The 21938-nt window shown below is 49.6% G+C and overlaps 1 protein-coding gene across 1 annotated transcript in view; it reads left to right on the top strand.

Moving 5' to 3' along the window:
- The window catches only part of galnt18 (polypeptide N-acetylgalactosaminyltransferase 18), a 231821-nt gene that overhangs the window by 181052 nt on the left and 28831 nt on the right, over window positions 1-21938 (top strand). The window contains exons 4-6 of the mRNA XM_031900397.1: window positions 2215-2398; window positions 8551-8748; window positions 10355-10469. Of these exons, the coding sequence (XP_031756257.1) occupies window positions 2215-2398; window positions 8551-8748; window positions 10355-10469 (497 nt within the window). The remainder of the gene's footprint in view (window positions 1-2214; window positions 2399-8550; window positions 8749-10354; window positions 10470-21938) is intronic.

Genomic DNA, 21938 nt, shown 5'->3' with positions numbered 1-21938 from the left:
GGTCCCTATCCCATTCCCATCAGTCCCTGCTCCATGGAGCTTACAATCTAAGGTCCCTATCTCATTCCCATCAGTCCCTGCTCCATGGAGCTTACAATCTAAGGTCCCTATCACATTCAAAATTCTTTGCACTAGGTTTCAATAGCCCCTGGCTTCCCCTGTTCCCAAATGTGTATGACTCAGGGCCTCATTCTCTAAAATTCACCTTCAATAAAACACAATCGGCTTTTTCAACAGGAAAAAGGAGGATTAAAACGCACTTTTCTTTTCGCTTTCCCAGCCCTCATTAAATATACAGGGAGCAGCCATTTTTATGCTTTACGCGTTGATAAATGGCGAGAGATTCGCGCTGTTTGGAAGGGAAACATCACATATTTGAAAGTGAAAATTCTCCGCATTTTTACGATCTTATTAATTTCTGAAGAAGACAAAAAAAATCCCCCAGCCTGAAACGCTTCGGGATAGGATTTAAATCTGGTAATTTGACATTATTTCCTTCCCGCTCGTAAATCCTACGCGGCAAAAAAAAAACTCGTTCCCTTTCTCATAATGGCAAAGCAATATCCCTGATCTATACAATTCATTAATGGGAGCCCAAATAAGCTTTCCCACCGCCTAATGACTTTACTTCATGCGCAGCAATAACAGTCGCCAACAGCATAACGGATCCGTGCAATTAGCTTGCCGGAGTTCTGCAGACTTTTAAAGGGGCAGTAAACCCAAAAAGGGACTTTAAATGCGTTTCTTTGTTGGGCCCCTAGTAGAATTATGGGTTGTTTATATTTAATAAATCACCTTATATCAGACTATACGGTATAGGGGCTTGTAATATAGCATTTTAGTATTTGTACTGAGAGATTTGTATCATAATGGTTTGTACTGTAGTATAAATATAGAATTATTATTATGAATTCAGTCTATGGCAAACATGGAGAAAAGAACAAGACAGATTGTGCCCATAGCTGTGCCAAAAAGGAGTAGTATTATCCCCATTCCTGTGCCACAAAGGGTGAGGAGTATTGTGCCCATAGCTGTGCCACAAAGGGTGAGGATTGTTATGCCCATAGCTGTGCCACAAAGGGTGAGGAGTATTGTGCCCATAGCTGTGCCACAAAGGGTGAGTAGTATTGTGCCCATAGCTGTGCCACAAAGGGTGAGGAGTATTGTGCCCATTCCTGTGCCACAAAGGGTGAGGAGTATTGTGCCCATAGCTGTGCCACAAAGGGTGAGGAGTATTGTGCCCATAGCTGTGCCACAAAGGGTGAGGATTGTTATGCCCATAGCTGTGCGCACAAAGGGTGAGGAGTATTGTGCCCATAGCTGTGCCACAAAGGGTGAGGAGTATTGTGCCCCATAGGCTGTGTGCCACAAAGGGTGAGGAGTATTGTGCCATAAGCTGTGCCACAAAGGGTGAGTAGTATTTGGTGACCATAGCTGTGCCACAAAGGGTGAGGAGTATTGTGCCCATAGCTGTGCCACAAAGGGTGAGTAGTATTGTGCCCATAGCTGTGCCACAAAGGGTGAGTAGTATTGGGTGCCCATAGCTGTGGCCACAAAGGGTGAGTAGTATTGTGGCCCATAGCTGTGCCACAAAGGTGAGTAGTATTGTGGGCCCATAGCTGTGCCACAAAGGTGAGTAGTATTGTGCCCATAGCTGTGCCACAAAGGGTGAGTAGTATTGTGCCCATAGCTGTGCCACAAAGGGTGAGTAGTATTGTGCCCATAGCTGTGCCACAAAGGGTGAGTAGTATTGTGCCCATAGCTGTGCCACAAAGGGTGAGTAGTATTGTGCCCATAGCTGTGCCACAAAGGGTGAGTAGTATTGTGCCCATAGCTGTGCCACAAAGGGTGAGTAGTATTGTGCCCATAGCTGTGCCACAAAGGGTGAGTAGTATTGTGCCCATAGCTGTGCCACAAAGGGTGAGTAGTATTGTGCCCATAGCTGTGCCACAAATGGTGAGTAGTATTGTGCCCATAGCTGTGCCACAAAGGGTGAGTAGTATTGTGCCCATAGCTGTGCCACAAAGGGTGAGTAGTATTGTGCCCATATCTGGCATTTTGATGAGATCCTTTCCCAGCAGGCCTGGCTCGGCTTCCATTATGATTCCATCTCTTGCCACGGAGGTCAGCTGATTGGATCGACCCAACTGGGTCCAGCGTGAGGGGAAAATACATAAGTAATTACTTTACACTTTCTCTTGTGCTTTGTTGCAGAGGAACTGAGGACGAAGTTGGCGCAGTACGTGGAGGATTTTAACAAGCGGAAGCCTGGATTCATCAAGGTGGTCCGGCACAGCAAGCAGGAGGGGCTCATAAGGTCCAGGGTCAGCGGCTGGAGGGCTGCAACGGCCCCCGTTGTGGCTCTGTTTGACTCACACATTGAATTCAATGTGGGATGGTAAGTGTTATATATATATATAGTTATTATTGTTATTGCTGGAACCAGCCTTCAAAGCATTACGGTGGCCAAACAGACTCAGATTTGGTTGGGCAATTTTGCCTCGTTTGGACCAGACTCCCTCGCCATCTGGGCCGGTATCAAACCATATAAACATAAGGAACGAGTCCCTTCTTTTAACTTGGTACATTTCATTTTATTCACGTATATTATCTACCGGCAAGAAAACAAGAGAGAGGATTATTTCTGGGGGGGAGTAAAATCCAACGTGTAAAAGGCACAATAGAAAAGAAAGGCAAAATAATCTCACACTGGGAATATCCATATCTCCGGCCGCTGGAATCCAACGGGATTGTTCCTTAAATGAACAACTATAATTTTCGTGGTTTTAAAAGCAATTTCACTCTCTTGCTTAATGCGGTTACTCTCTGTTTGAGCTCAGAAGAAACTTGAGAGATAGAATAGAAGGGGGAGGAAAAGTGCACAGATAGAATCTCAGCCATAAAGCAGGGCAGGACTGCTGCTTACAATGGGGGGGATCAGATAGGATTCGTGCCACTGTGACAGAATGCTCTGTTATACAGATAGCTAGAATCTCAGCCATAAAGGCAGGGCAGGACTGCTGCTTACAATGGGGGGGATCAGATAGGATCTGTGCCATTTTTTTGTTTTGTGACAGAAAATGCTCTGTTATACAGATAGCTAGAATCTCAGCTCATAAAGCAAGGGCAGGACTGGCTGCTTACAATGGGGGGGATTCAAGATAGGATGCTGTGCCACTGTGACAGAATGCTCCTTGTTATACAGATGCTAGAATCTCACCATAAAGCATGGGCAGTGACTGCTGGCTTACAATGGGGGATCAGAATAGGATCTGTGCCCTTGTGACAGAATGCTCTGTTATAAGCAGATAGCTAGAATCTCAGCCATAAAGCCAGCGCGGATTTTCTAACGACGCGCCGCCTCGAGGCCGCCGCCAATTCGGCGCCCGTGCCACTCCGCCGTGCGAGCGCGCGCAATGCGCAAAACCACCTGCCTCCTTCCCTGCCGCCGCGCTTGACGCAGGCATGCGCAGCGCCAAAGTAAAAACTCCCATAGGAGCAGTGGGGGAGAGGTCCCCATCTGCTCGCGTATGGGAGTCAAAATTTTAAAAAAAAATTTGGCGTGCGGCGGGGCGGCATGCCGCCCCTATGTTTATGCCGCCCTAAGGCCCGGGCCTTTGTGGCCGTCGCCACAAATCCGGGCGCTGCATAAAGCAGGGCAGGACTGCTGCTTAAATGGGGGGATCAAGATAGGATCTGTGCCACTGTGACAGAATCTCTGTTATACAGATAGCTAGAAATCTCAGCCTGAAACAGGGCAGGGACTGCCTGCTTACAATGGGGGGATGCAGATAGGGATGCTGTGCCACTTGTGACAGAAATGCTCTTGTTATACAGATAGCTAGGAATGCTCAGTCCATAAAAGCATGGGCAGGAACTGCTGCTTACAATGGGGATCAGATAGGATCTGTGCCACTGTGACAGAATGCTCTGGTTATACAGATAGCGTAGCAATCTCAGCCATAAAAGCAGGGCAGGAACTGGTTGCTTACAATGGGGGGGATCAAGATAGGATCTGTGCCAACTGTGACGAATGCTCTTGTTATACAGATAGCTAGAATCTCTCAGCGCATAAAGCAGGGCAGGACTGCTTGCTTACAATGGGGGGATTCATGATAGGATCTGTGCCACTGTGACTAGAATCTCTGTTATACAGCATAGCTAGAATCCTCAGCCATAAAGCAGGGCAGGACTGCTGCTTAGCAATGGGGGATCAGATAGGACTGTGCCACTGTGACAGAATGCTCTGTTATACCCAGATAGCTAGAATCTCAGCCATAAGCAGGGCAGGACTGCTGCTTTACAATGGGGGGATCAGATAGATGCTGTGCCACTGTTGACACGAATTGCTCTGTTATACAGATAGGCTAGAATCTCAGCCATAAAGCAGGGGCAGGACTGCTGGCTTAACAATGGTGGGTGTGGGATAGCGGGGGGTGGTGGGCGTGGGAGGGGTGGGGTGGAGGGAGGTTTGGTAGTGATCGTTCTTTGGGTGGGGGCAGGAATGCGGGGGATTGTAGAGGGACGGTGGGTCGGTGGGAGGGGAGTGGGGGCGTGGGGGGGGCGGGGGTGGGAGCGCGGGGGGGTTGGGGGGCGGGGCGGGGGGGGGGGGGGCGGGGTGTAGGGGGGGGGGGAAGGGGGGCGGGGGTTGCGGGGGCGCGGGTCGTGCGGTGAGGGGGGATCAGATAGGCATCTGTTTGCCACTGTTGACAGAATGGCTCTGTTATAAACAGATAGCTAGAATCTCAAGCCTAAGCAGGGCAGGACTGGCTGCTTACAAATGGGGGGAATCATAAGGAATCTGTGCCACTGTGACAGAATGCTCTGTTATACAGATAGCTAGAATGCTCAGCCATAAAGCAGGGCAGGACTGCTGCTTAACAATGGGGGATCAGATAGGAATCTGTTGCCAACTGTGACAGAATGCCTCTGTATACAGATAGCTAAGAATCTCAGCCAAAAGCAGGACAGGAACTGCCTGCTTACAATGGGGGATCAGATAGGATCTGTGCCACTGTGACAGAATGCTCTGTTATACAGATAGCTAGAATCTCAGCCATAAAGCAGGGGCAGACTGCTTGCTTACAATGGCGGATCAGATAGGATCTGTGCCACTGTGACAGAATGCTCTGTTATACAGATAGCTAGAATCTCAGCCATAAAGCAGGCAGGACTGCTGCTTACAATGGGGGGATCAGATAGGATCCTGTGCCAACTGTGACAGATGCTCTTTATACCAGATAGCTAGTAATCTCAGCCATAAAGCAGGCAGGACTGCTGCTTACAATGGGGGGATCAGATAGGATCTGTGCCACTGTGACAGAATGCTCCTGTTATACAGTAGCTAGAATCTGCAGCCATAAAGCAGGGCAGGGACTGCTGCTTACAATGGGGGGATCAAGATAGGATCTGTGCCACTGTGGAACAGAAGCTCTGTTATACAGATAGCTAGAACTCAGCCATAAGCAGGCGGACTGCTGCTTACATGGGGGATCAGATAGGATCTGTGCCACTGTGACAGAATGCTCTGTTATACCAGATAGCTAGAATCTCAGCCATAAAGCCAGGGCAGGACTGCTGCTTACAATGGAGGGGATGCAGATAGACTGTGCCACTGTGCAGAATGCTCTGTTATACAGATAGCTATTCTGGAGGAAACGGTTATGTAATTGAATAAAGTCAGCGTTTAGCTCTGTATCAGTGTTGTGGTGGGACCGGCTTACCACGGAGAGTCGGATTACAAATGTATTTAATAGAAAGCCGGCGCATCCCGGGGGTTTCAGTTCTTTGTAGAAATAACATATTCTCCTTGGGTTAACATCATTAAACAGCAGAACCCTCTAACAGTTCATTAGTTTCCTCGGCTTGGGGATACACTGAAGCTGTAATACTGGTGGGATGAAACTGGGGCCTGGAACTCACTTTGCACTCTGAAATCCTATTCTCATCCAGAATAAAGGCAACACCCTTGCCACTGTCCTCCCATCTTGTCCTAACTGTCTCCTCTTGCCAGCAGTCTCCATCTGCCCTACTGTCTCCATCTTGTCCTAACTGTCTCCAATCTTGGCCTACTGTCCCGCATCTTGCCCTACTGCTTCCAATCTTTGTCCTACTGTCTCCATCTTGCCCTACTGCCCATCTTGCCTACTGTCTCCATCTTGTCCTACTGTCTCCATCTTGCGCCACTGTCTCCATCTTGCCCTGTCCCCATCTTGCCCTACTGTCTCCCATCTTGTCGCTACTACTGTCTCCATCTGCCCTACTGTCCCATCGTGCCTACTGGTCCCATCTTGCCCTACTGTCTCCTCTTGTCGCTACTGTCTCCATCTTGCCCTACTGTCCCCATCTTGCCTACTGTCCCCATCTGCCCTACTGTCTCCATCTTGCCGTACTGTCCCATCTTGCCCTACTGTCCCCATCTTGCCTACTGTCTCCATCTATGTCCCTACTGTCTCATCTTGCCCACTGTCTCCATCTTGGCCCTACTGTCTCCATCTTTTCCGCTACTGTCCTCCATCTTGCCGGACTACTGTTTCCCTCTTGCCCTACTGTCCTCCAATCTTGCCACTACTGTCTCCATCTGCGCCTACTGTCCTCCATCTGCCCGCGCTAGTCTCCATCTTGCCTACTGTCCCATCTTGCCTACTGTACTCCTCTTGCCCTACTGTCCCCATCTTGCCCTACTGTCTTCCATCTTGTCCTATTTCTGTCTCCATCTTGCCCTCTGTCTCCATGCTTGCCTACTGTCTCCATCTTTCCTACTGTCTCCAATCTTGCCCTACTGTTTTCGCTCTTGCCCTACTGTCCCTCCATCTTGCCCCTACTATCTCCATCTGCCCTAACTGTCTCCATCTTGCCACTGTTCCATGCTTAGCCCTACTGTCTCCATCTGCCCTATGTCCCCATCTTGCCCTACTGTCTCCATCTGCCCCTAACTGTCTCCATCTTGCCCTAAATACTGGTCTCCATCTGTTCCTACTGTCTACATCTTGCCCTACTGTCCCGCATCTTTGCCTACGTCTCCAATCTGCTCCTACTGTCTCCATCTTGTCCTACTAGACTGTCTACATCTTGCCCCACTGGTCCCCATCTTGCCTACTGTCTCCTCTGGCCCTACTGTCTCCAATCTTGCCCTACTGTCCCCATTCTTGCCCTACTGTCCTCCATCTTGCCCTAACTGTCCCGCATCTTGCCCTACTGTCTCCATCTTGCCCCCTACTGTCCCATCTTGCCCATAACTGTCCCCATCTTGCCCTAACTGTCTCCATCTTGCCCTACTGTCTCCATCTTGCCCTACTGTCCATCTTGCCCTACTGTCTCCATCTTCCTCTACTGTCTCCCATCTTGCCCTCTGTTTCCCTCTTGCCCTACTGTCTCCATCTTGCACTACTGTCTCCATCCTTGCCGCCTACTGTCTCCATCTTGCCCTACGTCTCCATCTCTGCCCTACTGTCTCAATCTTGCCCTACTGTCTCCATCTTGCCCTAACTGTCCCCATCTTCCCTACTGTCCATCTTGCCCTACTGTTTCCCTCTTGCCTACTGTCTCCATCTGCCTACTGTCTCCATCTGGCCCTACTGTCTCCATCTTGTCCTACTGTCTACATCTTACCCTCGTCCCCCATCTTGCCCTACTGTCCTCCACTTGCCCTACTGTCCCCATCTGTCCTACTGTCCTCCAATCTGCCTAGCTGTCTCCATCTGCCCTACTGTTTCCCTCTTGCCTACTGTCCCATCTTGCCCTACTCATCTCCATCTTGCCCTACTGTCTCCATCTTGCCCTAACTGTCTCATCTTGCCCTACTGGTCCCCATCTTCCCTACTGTCTCCATCTTGCCCTGTCCCCATCTGCCCTACTGTCTCCATGCTGTCTAGCTGTCTCCAATCTTGCCCTACTGTCTCCATCTGCCCTACTGTCTCCATCTTTCCCTACTGTCTCCATCTTGCCCTACTGTTTCCCTCTGCCCTACTGCTCCATCTTGCCTTAACTATCTCCATCTTGCCCCCTACTGTCTCCATCTTGCGCTACTGTCTGCCATCTTTCCCTACTGTCTCCATTTGCCCTACTGTCCCATCTGCCTACCTGTCTCCATCTTGGCCCTACTGTCCCCATGCTTGCCCTACTGTTCCATCTTGCCCTCTTTTTTCCCATCTTGCCCTACTGTCTCCATCTTGGCCCTACTGGTCTCCAATCTTGCCCTACTGTCTCCATCTGTCCTACTGTCTAATCTTGCCCTACTGTCGCCCATCTTGCCCTACTGTCTCCATCTTGCCCTACTGTCCCCCATCTTGGTCCTCTGTCTCCATCTTGCCTACTGTCTCATCTTGTCCTACTGTTCTCCATCTGCCCTACCTGTTCATCTTGCCCTACTGTCTCCATCTTTTCCCCACTGTCCCCATCTTGCCCTACTGTCTCCATCTTGTCCTACTGTCCCCATCTTGCCCTACTTTCTCCATCTTGCCCTACTGTCTCCATCTTGCCCTACTGTCTCCATCTTGCCCTAATGTTTCCTTCTGTCACCACATAAAAACCAAACTGCTCTTTTTACAGGGCGGAGCCTGTGCTCCTTAGGATTAAAGAAGACCGGACGCGTGTCATATCTCCCTCCTTTGACAACATTAATTACGATGACTTTGAGCTGGAACAGTACCCCCTTAATGCCCAGGGCTTTGATTGGCAGCTGTGGTGCAGGTACCTGAATCCCCCCAAGTCTTGGTTTAAACAGGAGAACAAAACCGCCCCTATCAGGTAGGTTGGTAACAAACGGTTAAATGGACTGAAAGGAGTAAATGTGGTACATGTTGTTTATGAAGCTGCCATTAAACTCAGCAATACTTTTATACAAGTCAGGCAAGACCTGCAACAAGAACATTAATATTTCTCTTAATATCCCTATGCTCATACATTGGCCTGGGGGGGGGGGTCGTTTCCTTCTAATAAAGCCTAAAGTTATGAACGCCATACAATTATAATAAATACAAACAAATTACATGTCACCGTGTTGATATAATGCAGGTTTTGTATATATGAAAAAGCCCTTTTAGTAAAGTATCACTAGTGCAACACAGCTGAGTGAAGCCTGATATTGTTATAGGGGAGTTCTGCCAAATTTATCATTTGATAGAGAAATAAATGTCACATATTGCTATGGCAACTGGCAAGCAAAAGGCAGCAGCACTTAAAGGGGAGGCTCAGCTTTAGGTCTCCATCTTGCCCTGCTGTCTCCATCTTGCCCTACTGTCTCCATCTTGCCCTACTGTCTCCATCTTGTCCTACTGTCTCCATCTTGCCCTATCTGTCTCCATCTTGTCCTACTGTCTCCATCTGTCCTTACTGTCTCCATCTGTCCTACTGTCTCCATCCTTTGCCCTACTGTCTCCATCTTGCCCTACTATCTCCATCTTGCCCTAGCTGTCTCCATCCTGCCCTACTGTCTCACATCTTGCCCTTCTGTCTCATCTTGCCCTACTGTCTCCCATCTTTGCCTACTGTCTCCTCTTGCCACTAACTGTCTCCATCTTGTCCTACTGTCTCCATCTTGTCTTACTGTCATCCAATCTTGTCCTACTGTCCCCATCTGCCTACTGTCTCCATCTTGTCCATATAGCTGTCCCTCCATCTGTCTTACTGTCTCCATCTTGTTCCTACTGTCTCCAATCTTGCCCTACTGCTCCATCTTGCCCTACTATCTCCATCTTGCCCTACTGTCTCCATCCTGCCCTACTGTCTCCATCTTGCCCTTCTGTCTCCATCTTGCCCACTGTCTCATCTTGCCCTATCTGTCTCCATCTTGCCTACTGTCTCCATCTGCCCTAACTTGTCTCCATCCTTGCCCATAACTGTCTCCATCTTGTTCCCTACTGTCTCCATCTTGTCCTACTGTCCCCATCTTGCCCTACTGTCTCCATCTTGCCCTACTGCTCCCATCTTGTTCCACTGTCCTCATCTGTCCTACTGTCCCCATCTTGTCCTACTGTCTCCATCTTGTCCTACTGTCCCCATCTTGTCCTACTGTCCCCATCTTTATTCCTTCTATTTATAATCAGCCCCTCTCCTATCCTAGTGCAGTCCCTGGCATCCAGATAACTGCTTATTTGGTATAATGTTTCTATATTATGAATTGTGATGTTGAAAAGGGTTAATGCATTTTTCTACTGATCATAGCTTTGGTCATGATTTGACTTCAGCGACATTAAGCAATAAAGTTGATATTGTTAAGGCAAACATTATTGAGTGCGGATTTATGAAGTTTTTTATTATTTAACTTTATATTTTTGCTTTATCTCACTCTTAATATTGAGTTGTGTAACTGTTCCTTTCAATTCCATAACGTTGTTTTATTCTTATGTCCCAGAACCCCTTCTTTGATTGGCTGTTTCATTGTGGACAGACTGTACTTTGAAGAGATTGGTTTGTTGGACGAAGGCATGGACATCTATGGAGGAGAAAACGTGGAGCTTGCAGTTCGGGTAAGTGGCTGATGTGTCGTAAGGAAGAAAATGTGATGGGTAAAGGTCTGACTGATTGTGTCAAGAGGCATTGAGGTCAATGGAATAACAGATTTTGGGGTTCCAATGAGGGATTCACTGTTAATATCTGAGGGCTTCTAGATCTAAGGAAGAGAAAATATGGAGCTTGGGGTGTAGTAGGGGCTCATTGTGTCACGGGGTAGGGAGGAGAAAATGCTACTGATTAATTGTGGCAGAAGGCATGGAGGGCAATTGAAAAAAGCTGGAGGTTGGGGTTCAAATAAGGGGTTCATGGCTGAGGGCCTCTGGATCTAGGAGTTCACGCAAGGGGCTGAGGGCCTCTGGATCTAGAGGCAGGTAAGGGGCTGAGGGCCTCTGGATCTAGGAGTTCAGGCAAGGGGCTGAGGGCCTCTGGATCTAGGAGTTCAGGCAAGGGGCTGAGGGCCTCAGATCTAGGAGTTCACGCAAGGGGCTGAGGCCTCTGGATCTAGGAGTTCAGGCAAGGGCTGAGGGCCTCTGGATCTAGAGTTCAGGCAGGGGCTGAGGGGCCTCTGGATCTAGGATTCAGGCAAGGTTGCTGAGGCTCTGGATCAAGGAGTTCAGGCAAGGGCTGAGGGCCTCTGGATCTAGGAGTCAGGCCAAGGGGCTGAGGGCCTCTGGATCTAGGAGTTCAGACAAGGGCTGAGCTCTGGATACAGGAGTTAGGCAAGGGGCCTGAGGGCCTCTGGATCTAGGAGTTCAGGCAAGGGGCTGAGGGCTCTGATCTGAGTTCAGGCAAGGTGCTGAGGGCCTCTGGATCAAGGAGCAGGCAAGGGGCTGAGGGCCTCTGGATCTAGGAGTTCCAGGCAAGGGGCTGAGGGCCTCTGGATCTAGAGTTCAGACCAAGGGCTGAGGCCTCTGGATACAGGAGTTCAGGGCAAGGGCTGAGGGCCCTGGTCTAGGAGTTCAGGAAGGCTGAGGGCTCTGGATCTAGGAGTTCAGACAAAGGGCTGAGGCCTCTGGATACAGGAGTTCAGGCAAGGGGCTGAGGGCCTCTGGATCAAGGAGTTCAGGCAAGGGGCTGAGGGCCTCTGGATCAAGGAGTTCAGGCAAGGGGCTGAGGGCCTCTGGATCTAGGAGTCTCAGGCAAGGGCTGAGGGCCTCTGGATCTAGGAGTACAGGCAAGGGCTGAGGGCCTCTGGATCTAGGAGTTCAGGCAAGTGGCTGAGGGCCTCTGGATCTAGGAGTTCAGGCAAGGGGCTGAGGGCCTCAGGATCTAGGAGTTCAGACAAAGGGCTGAGGCCTCTGGATCCAGGAGTTCAGGCAAGGGGCTGAGGGCCTCTGGATCAAGGAGTTCAGGCAAGGGGCTGAGGGCCTCTGGATCAAGGAGTTCAGGCAAGGTGCTGAGGGCCTCTGGATCAAGGAGTTCAGGCAAGGGGCTGAGGGCCTCTGGATCTAGGAGTTCAGGCAAGGGGCTGAGGGCCTCTGGATCTAGGAGTTCAGACAAAAGGCTGAGGCCTCTGGATCCAGGAGTTCAGACAAGGGGCTGAGGGCCTCTGGATCAAGGAGTTCAGACAAGGGGCTGAGGGCCTCTGGATCAAGGAGTTCAGGCAAGGGGCTGAGGGCCTCTGGATCTAGGAGTTCAGGTAAGAGGCTGAGGGCCTCTGGATCTAGGAGTTCAGGCAAGGTGCTGAGGGCCTCTGGATCAAGGAGTGCAGGTAAGAGGCTGAGGGCCTCTGGATCTAGGAGTTCGGGCAAGGGGCTGAGGGCCTCTGGATCTAGGAGTTCAGGCAAGGGGCTGAGGGCCTCTGGATCTAGGAGTTCAGGCAAGTGGCTGAGGGCCTCTGGATCTAGGAGTTCAGGTAAGAGGCTGAGGGCCTCTGGATCTAGGAGTTCAGGCAAGTGGCTGAGGGCCTCTGGATCTAGGAGTTCAGGTAAGAGGCTGAGGGCCTCTGGATCTAGGAGTTCAGGCAAGGGGCTGAGGGCCTCTGGATCTAGGAGTGCAGGTAAGAGGCTGAGGGCCTCTGGATCTAGGAGTTCGGGCAAGGGGCTGAGGGCCTCTGGATCTAGGAGTTCAGGCAAGGGGCTGAGGGCCTCTGGATCTAGGAGTTCAGGCAAGTGGCTGAGGGCCTCTGGATCTAGGAGTTCAGGTAAGAGGCTGAGGGCCTCTGGATCTAGGAGTTCAGGCAAGGTGCTGAGGGCCTCTGGATCAAGGAGTGCAGGTAAGAGGATGAGGGCCTCTGGATCTAGGAGTTCGGGCAAGGGGCTGAGGGCCTCTGGATCTAGGAGTTCAGGCAAGGGGCTGAGGGCCTCTGGATCTAGGAGTTCAGGCAAGTGGCTGAGGGCCTCTGGATCTAGGAGTTCAGGTAAGAGGCTGAGGGCCTCTGGATCTAGGAGTTCAGGCAAGTGGCTGAGGGCCTCTGGATCTAGGAGTTCAGGTAAGAGGCTGAGGGCCCTCTGGATCTAGGAGTTCAGGCAAGGGGCTGAGGGCCTCTGGATCTAGGAGTCGCAGGTAAGAGGCTGAGGGCCTCTGGATCTAGGAGTTCGGGCAAGGGGCTGAGGGCCTCTGGATCTAGGAGTTCAGGCAAGGGGCTGAGGGCCTCTGGATCTAGGAGTTCAGGCAAGTGGCTGAGGGCCTCTGGATCTAGGAGTTCAGGTAAGAGGCTGAGGGCCTCTGGATCTAGGAGTTCAGGTAAGGGGCTGAGGGCCTCTGGATCTAGGAGTTCGGGCAAGTGGTTGAGGGCCTCTGGATCTAGGAGTTCAGGTAAGGGGCTGAGGGCCTCTGGATCTAGGAGTTCAGGTAAGGGGCTGAGGGCCTCTGGATCTCGGAGTTCAGGCAAGGGGCTGAGGGCCATAAGGAATAAAAGATGAAGCATGGAGTTTGGGTGAAGACTGTTGCAGAAGGCATGGAGGTCAGATTGGGGTTCAAATAAGAGGTTCATTGATTGTGTCAGAGGGCAACAAGGTCGGGCTCATTGAGTGTCGGGGGGCATGTAGGTCTAGGGAGGAATAATGGAGCTCAGAGTTGGGGTGAGGGGCTGATAGAGTCCAAATCCGAAAAGGTAAATGATAAAAATGTAGAGTTTGGTGTTCAAACAAGGAGTTCATTGAAAGTATTAACTTTAATTTACTAACCTGCCCCATTCCCCACACAAGGAAGCCAGGGGCCCCATTACCTGGAATAACTTTGCCAATGATTCCGTGATCCGAGCCGCAACCCTGGGACCCATCATGTGACTCCCGGGAACCATCTTCTCCTCTATAACAAGCCTAGCGATCCGGAATGTTCTGCAGTATCTATCTAGGCAATGGCTGGCTTGGGAAATTGATCTGCCATCTGTTTCGCCGTTTCGCTCGCCCTCCGTCCCGATCTATCGGATGGGGGTGAAATAACGGTGACAATTTGCACAAACGGCGACGGCAAAAGGGAATAAAAAAATGATTTTTCCTAAAGGAAAGGCAAAAGCTCAATATACATCAAATAAACCAGAACAGCCATTTCATCTTCAGCTATTTCTTCTGCTGCCGCTGAATCTGATAACGGGATTAAAGGGGAAGCTAAGCCTCAAAGAGAATTAGGAAGTAATTTCTTATAAGAATCTCTTTCCTGCATTTTACTGTGTGAATTCCCTGTGCAACTTACCCTTTAGTTGTGTAATGTAATGTAAGGGTACATTATCCCTTATAATACATGAGTGATACTCAGAGTTCCCTGTATAACTCAGCCTGCAGCCTTGTGCCTTTATATGGGGGGCACAGAACCCCTCAGTGACTGCTAATATCCTTATCATTTACAGTAGGGGGTACATTATCCCTTATAATACATGAGTGATACTCAGAGTTCCCTGTATAACTCAGCCTGCAGCCTTGTGCCTTTATATGGGGGGCACAGAACCCCTCAGTGACTGCTAATATCCTTATCATTTACAGTAGGGGGTACATTATCCCTTATAATACATGAGTGATACTCAGAGTTCCCTGTATAACTCGGCCTGCAGCCTTGTGCCTTTATATGGGGGGCACAGAACCCCTCAGTGACTGCTAATATCCTTATCATTTACAGTAGGGGGTACATTATATCCCTTATAATACATGAGTGATACTCAGAGTTCCCTGTATAACTCAGCCTGCAGCCTTGTGCCTTTATATGGGGGGCACAGAACCCCTCAGTGACTGCTAATATCCTTATCATTTACAGTAGGGGGTACATTATCCCTTATAATACATGAGTGATACTCAGAGTTCCCTGTATAACTCAGCCTGCAGCCTTGTGCCTTTATATGGGCACAGAACCCCTCAGTGACTGCTAATATCCTTATCATTTACAGTAGGGGGTACATTATCCCTTATAATACATGAGTGATACTCAGAGTTCCCTGTATAACTCAGCCTGTAGCCTTGTGCCTTTATATGGGCACAGAACCCCCCAGTGACTGCTAATATCCTTATCATTTACAGTTGGGGGTACATTACCCCTATAACACATGCTGTATGTACTGATTCTGCATGTAGAACTCCCCTGTACTCCCCGGGTACGTGAGTGATTGCTCACACCTGCAGGTATCGCCCCAGGGGCTGAGAAACTGACATATTGGAATATTTCTATAAGATTTTCGCCATTATCGGCGCTGCCCCCCCAGATATAAGTAGAACAAGAGACAGGAGAGTAGCGAGGGGTCAGGCATTGCTGCTTAATGTATTATTAAACCCGTTGCTATTAAGCATTAAACGCGCCGCGTGATTCTGCTTTATGATTATACGTTCCTGGCGGCAGCGCTCATGATCCCCCGGGGACTCGTAATGGAGAATTAAAGCCCATTGGTTCCCACAGACACCTTTGGATTTATCATCCTTCTAAGTCCCTGTAAGCAGCTGTCATCCTTTAGCGGCGCATATGCTGCGGGGTGGGGGGCACTTCTGCGCTTCTCCTTATCTCGGCGAGGTTAGGAGACGGGGCGATGATTTATGCCAACACCTGTTCCCTTTCTCCCCCTGCCTGTCATTCATAAGGATCTCGCTGCTCGGTTGCAATATATTGCGCGTGTTTAGGGTTTTAGTGCACCTTATTCTCTATTCCTTCCATGTAACCTGTGTCCCTGCAGCCTTGTGCCTTTATATGGGCACAGAACCCCTCAGTGACTGCTAATATCCTTATCATTTACAGTAGGGGGTACATTATCCCTTATAATACATGAGTGATACTCAGAGTTCCCTGTATAACTCAGCCTGCAGCCTTGTGCCTTTATATGGGGGGCACAGAACCCCTCAGTGACTTCTAATATCCTTATCATTTACAGTAGGGGGTACATTATCCCTTATAATACATGAGTGATACTCAGAGTTCCCTGTATAACTCAGCCTGCAGCCTTGTGCCTTTATATGGGGGGCACAGAACCCCTCAGTGACTGCTAATATCCTTATCATTTACAGTAGGGGGTACATTATCCCTTATAATACATGAGTGATACTCAGAGTTCCCTGTATAACTCAGCCTGCAGCCTTGTGCCTTTATATGGGGGGCACAGAACCCCTCAGTGACTTCTAATATCCTTATCATTTACAGTAGGGGTACATTATCCCTTATAATACATGAGTGATACTCAGAGTTCCCTGTATAACTCAGCCTGCAGCCTTGTGCCTTTATATGGGCCCAGAACCCCTCAGTGACTGCTAATATCCTTATCATTTACAGTAGGGGGTACATTATCCCTTATAATACATGAGTGATACTCAGAGTTCCCTGTATAACTCAGCCTGCAGCCTTGTGCCTTTATATGGGGGGCACAGAACCCCTCAGTGACTTCTAATATCCTTATCATTTACAGTAGGGGGTACATTACCCCTTATAATACATGAGTGATACTCAGAGTTCCCTGTATAACTCAGCCTGCAGCCTTGTGCCTTTATATGGGCACAGAACCCCTCAGTGACTGCTAATATCCTTATCATTTACAGTAGGGGGTACATTATCCCTTATAATACATGAGTGATACTCAGAGTTCCCTGTATAACTCAGCCTGCAGCCTTGTGCCTTTATATGGGGGGCACAGAACCCCTCAGTGACTTCTAATATCCTTATCATTTACAGTAGGGGGTACATTATCCCTTATAATACATGAGTGATACTCAGAGTTCCCTGTATAACTCAGCCTGCAGCCTTTTGCCTTTATATGGGCACAGAACCCCTCAGTGACTGCTAATATCCTTATCATTTACAGTAGGGGGTACATTATCCCTTATAATACATGAGTGATACTCAGAGTTCCCTGTATAACTCAGCCTGCAGCCTTGTGCCTTTATATGGGCCCAGAACCCCTCAGTGACTGCTAATATCCTTATCATTTACAGTAGGGGGTACATTATCCTTAATAATACATGAGTGATACTCAGAGTTCCCTGTATAACTCAGCCTGCAGCCTTGTGCCTTTATATGGGCACAGAACCCCTCAGTGACTGCTAATATCCTTATCATTTACAGTAGGGGGTACATTATCCCTTATAATACATGAGTGATACTCAGAGTTCCCTGTATAACTCAGCCTGCAGCCTTGTGCCTTTATATGGGGGGCACAGAACCCCTCAGTGACTGCTAATATCCTTATCATTTACAGTAGGGGGTACATTATCCCTTATAATACATGAGTGATACTCAGAGTTCCCTGTATAACTCAGCCTGCAGCCTTGTGCCTTTATATGGGGGGCACAGAACCCCTCAGTGACTCCTATTATCCTTATCATTTACAGTAGGGGGTACATTATTGTCCCAGAATGCTCAGCGTATGAGGCGCATATATGCAGATGTTTCATTAGGGAGAGATCTCCCCGAGTGTGACAGGCTGGGCGCCCCAAGGTCACACAGTCCTTGCGCAGAAACGCTTTCCATCTTGCAACGCTTCAACCTCCATCTGATCAACCGCAGTTTCGTGATTGATTATCTGTCACCGCGGTTACCGATGGGCTACGGCGGCAACTCGGAGTGAGCCATCAGTGCCAACAGGCCCCTTTGTTCATCTAAACATCAATAGAAACATCACAGCGAGACCAACCCAATCAGAGCGCTGTGTCTGTGAATGAAATGTAGCCTCGTAATGCTAGATTTATATAGCGCTCACTTATGCATTTATCCCGACCAATCAGGGCTCAGCTTCCTGCTCGATTGCGCCGAGGATCTCCATAACACGTGAGGGTTCTGCCCTTAGACTGTTGCATCGCCGAATGCAGAGTATCTGGCATTGTAGGCAGTTAGTGTCGCAGTCAGCAATCCGCCTATGTACAACGGGTGCCTTTGGGGGTTGCTGGGAGTTGTAGTTGAACAGCAGCCAAGAAAAGGAACTGGAGGATCAACCCAAAATGATGCTGCCCCACTGCACCCCCTAGTTTTGCTATAGAAGTTGCCAAAAAACACAATTATATATGTAAGAAAATTCACCAATGAGAATTCTACTGATAAAAAAATCATTATAAATGCGAAAGAACTGGCCAATGAGAATGCTGATTCCCAGCACTGTGTCAGGCATCTTGATGTTATTGCATATATAGACAGGGTCGGACTGGGGGGTGCAGGCCCCACCGGGCATCTGCCTCAGGGGCCCTGCACCCCACAATTGCCTCTGCCACCTCACACCACCCCCCCGCAGAGGCCCCCAACACACTCTGATCCCCCCGAGTGCTCCTAAAAGAAACTTACCGGTGGCGCACTGGGGGAGGGGGGTGGCAGGTAGTGGGAGTGCCCTGGGGGGGGGTCAGATCTGGGCCACCGAGCCCAGTAGGGTTTTTTCCCGGTACCCCGGCTGCCCAGTCCGAGGCTGCATATAGAGATAATGATGGCATTTTTCCCGTCATTATATGGCACAGGAATCAGACATGGGGATAAAGGGACAGACTTGTTCAGTGCTGGGAAACTGTGCTTATTGCTCCCAACTCCAATTGCAGGAACAGAGAACATGGAGCCGGATTTATACAGATCAGCTGGGATTCTCATTGGGGGATTTTGCGCATTTTAATGAGTGTGGGAACAGTTTAGGAATAGTTTTACTATAGACTACAGCTCCCAGCATGCCTCACCCTTACATTATTCTGGGATTTGTAGTCCACCAACAACGAATAAAGTTTGATAGAGCAGTGCAGCAGGGTTTATATCCCCTTTAATCTGCTTGAGACCCTCCCCACCTTTCAAACTCTCCCCGGCTCCTACATTACAGTGTGCAGCACAACAGCGCCCCCTGCAGGCAGATTCCTCCCATGGGGCCCATAGTGGCAGAGCCTGTAATAGCTGCAAACACAGGGAATATAGTTGTTTATATGGAGCCAAACCAGCGATGTTCTTGTAAATCTCCAATAAACTGAGCCAATTCCATTTGTCTGGATTTGTATCTATAATGGGATCCCAGAACCAAATGGGCCGTTTCTCCGTCTCCGGCAGCCGGGCCCATAAAGCCGACAATAGGATGCCAAACACTAACCATTGTCAATGACTCGAATAAAGCCGGGGAACATGGACGTTTCCTATTGACTCCTGGCTGACTCCTCGGGAGCCGGCGAAATGCCCCCGGGCTGTGGGGCTGATTAATAAAACCGCGCAGTCTTGAACTGGGAAATTAGCGGCCGCCGCGCTTTTCTGTCTCCCATCAAATCATTCCGAGCAACTGAGTCTCTGACTTACAGTATTAATGGAAATTTCACAGTGGGACACGAAACATTTTGAAGGCTCATATTAAACTTAAATTGATTTATTTCTCAAGTAGCGGCTGCGCTTTGGGGCTTTTTATTTCCTGTCCCTGGATTAAGCGCTGCACTAACTGATATAAAGGGAAAGTAAGCCATAAAATGCAGATATTTATGTGCCTTGCAACTGTCTTTAGGGGGTCGAAGTGGAGGGTTGCTCTCATAGAGCAGGGGTGCTAAATATATTATTAAATTGTACAGTAAATAGCCTCTGGACTGGGGCTGTGGGATAGCAGGTATAGTAGGGAGAGATGGTGCCTATAGTAGCAGTGGGGGGATAATAGCCTCTGGGAAGGGACTGGGGCTGTGGGATAGCAGGTATAGTAGGGAGAGATGGTGCCTATAGTAGCAGTGGGGGGGTAATAGCCTCTGGGAAGGGACTGGGGCTGTGGGATAGCAGGTATAGTAGGGAGAGATGGTGCCTATAGTAGCAGTGGGGGGATAATAGCCTCTGGGAAGGGACTGGGGCTGTGGGATAGCAGGTATAGTAGGGAGAGATGGTGCCTATAGTAGCAGTGGGGGATAATAGCCTCTGGGAAGGGACTGGGGCTGTGGATAGCAGGTATAGTAGGGAGAGATGGTGCCTATAGTAGCAGTGGGGGGATAATAGCCTCTGGGAAGGGACTGGGGCTGTGGGATAGCAGGTATAGTAGGGAGAGATGGTGCCTATAGTAGCAGTGGGGGATAATAGCCTCTGGGAAGGGACTGGGGCTGTGGGATAGCAGGTATAGTAGGGAGAGATGGTGCCTATAGTAGCAGTGGGGGGATAATAGCCTCTGGGAAGGGACTGGGGCTGTGGGATAGCAGGTATAGTAGGGAGAGATGGTGCCTATAGTAGCAGTGGGGGATAATAGCCTCTGGGAAGGGACTGGGGCTGTGGGATAGCAGGTATAGTAGGGAGAGATGGTGCCTATAGTAGCAGTGGGGGGATAATAGCCTCTGGGAAGGGACTGGGGCTGTGATAGCAGGTATAGTAGGGAGAGATGGTGCCTATAGTAGCAGAGGGATAATAGCCTCTGGGAAGGGACTGGGGCTGTGGGATAGCAGGTATAGTAGGGAGAGATGGTGCCTATAGTAGCAGTGGGGGGGATAATAGCCTCTGGGAAGGGACTGGGGCTGTGGGATAGCAGGTATAGTAGGGAGAGATGGTGCCTATAGTAGCAGTGGGGGGATAATAGCCTCTGGGAAGGGACTGGGGCTGTGGGATAGCAGGTATAGTAGGGAGAGATGGTGCCTATAGTAGCAGTGGGGGGATAATAGCCTCTGGGAAGGGACTGGGGCTGTGGGATAGCAGGTATAGTAGGGAGAGATGGTGCCTATAGTAGCAGTGGGGGGATAATAGCCTCTGGGAAGGGACTGGGGCTGTGGGATAGCAGGTATAGTAGGGAGAGATGGTGCCTATAGTAGCAAGTGGGGATAATAGCCTCTGGGAAGGGACTGGGGCTGTGGGATAGCAGGTATAGTAGGGAGAGATGGTGCCTATAGTAGCAGTGGGGGGATAATAGCCTCTGGGAAGGGACTGGGGCTGTGGGATAGCAGGTATAGTAGGGAGAGATGGTGCCTATAGTAGCAGTGGGGGATAATAGCCTCTGGGAAGGGACTGGGGCTGTGGGATAGCAGGTATAGTAGGGAGAGATGGTGCCTATAGTAGCAGTGGGGGGATAATAGCCTCTGGGAAGGGACTGGGGCTGTGGGATAGCAGGTATAGTAGGGAGAGATGGTGCCTATAGTAGCAGTGGGGGATAATAGCCTCTGGGAAGGGACTGGGCTGTGGGATAGCAGGTATAGTAGGGAGAGATGGTGCCTATAGTAGCAGTGGGGGATAATAGCCTCTGGGAAGGGACTGGGGCTGTGGGATAGCAGGTATAGTAGGGAGAGATGGTGCCTATAGTAGCAGTGGGGGGATAATAGCCTCTGGGAAGGGACTGGGGCTGTGGGATAGCAGGTATAGTAGGGAGAGATGGTGCCTATAGTAGCAGTGGGGGGATAATAGCCTCTGGGAAGGGACTGGGGCTGTGGGATAGCAGGTATAGTAGGGAGAGATGGTGCCTATAGTAGCAGTGGGGATAATAGCCTCTGGGAAGGGACTGGGGCTGTGGGATAGCAGGTATAGTAGGGAGAGATGGTGCCTATAGTAGCAGTGGGGGGATAATAGCCTCTGGGAAGGGACTGGGGCTGTGGGATAGCAGGTATAGTAGGGAGAGATGGTGCCTATAGTAGCAGTGGGGGGATAATAGCCTCTGGGAAGGGACTGGGGCTGTGGGATAGCAGGTATAGTAGGGAGAGATGGTGCCTATAGTAGTAGTAGATATCTCATCGCTAATAACGCCTAAATGCATAAAAATGATCTCCCATGCCACACGGATCATGAGTTCTGTACCTGCTATTTCTGCATCAAATGATTGGTTTTGTCTCCTACATTAACGCTGTTAATTAGCCTCAGAGACTGCACTTCAGATCCATGTTTGGTAATTGGCTGCGTCTCCTAATGAGTTTTCGCTGTATCTGAATCGCGGGGAAATGATGATTAATAGATACAAACCCAGTGGCGCTGAATGTTCTCGCAGCCTAGGAAAACATACATTTAGTGCATTTATTTCATCTAATTTAATGTGATTTGTTCAACTTTAACTCCCAGCATCGCTGAATGGTGTAACCCCCCCCCCCCGGCCATATATCATCTCAATGCAGAATATAGGAGCTCAGGCAGCGGGAATTCAACCGCCCAGTAATCAATATTCTCATTAAATCCTCTATATCCGGGCT

Source organism: Xenopus tropicalis, chromosome 4, assembly GCF_000004195.4.
Source record: "Xenopus tropicalis strain Nigerian chromosome 4, UCB_Xtro_10.0, whole genome shotgun sequence".
Lineage (NCBI taxonomy): Eukaryota > Metazoa > Chordata > Amphibia > Anura > Pipidae > Xenopus > Xenopus tropicalis.
Note: the sequence above shows the minus strand (reverse complement) of the source record. Positions and strands in the feature narration are given on the sequence as shown.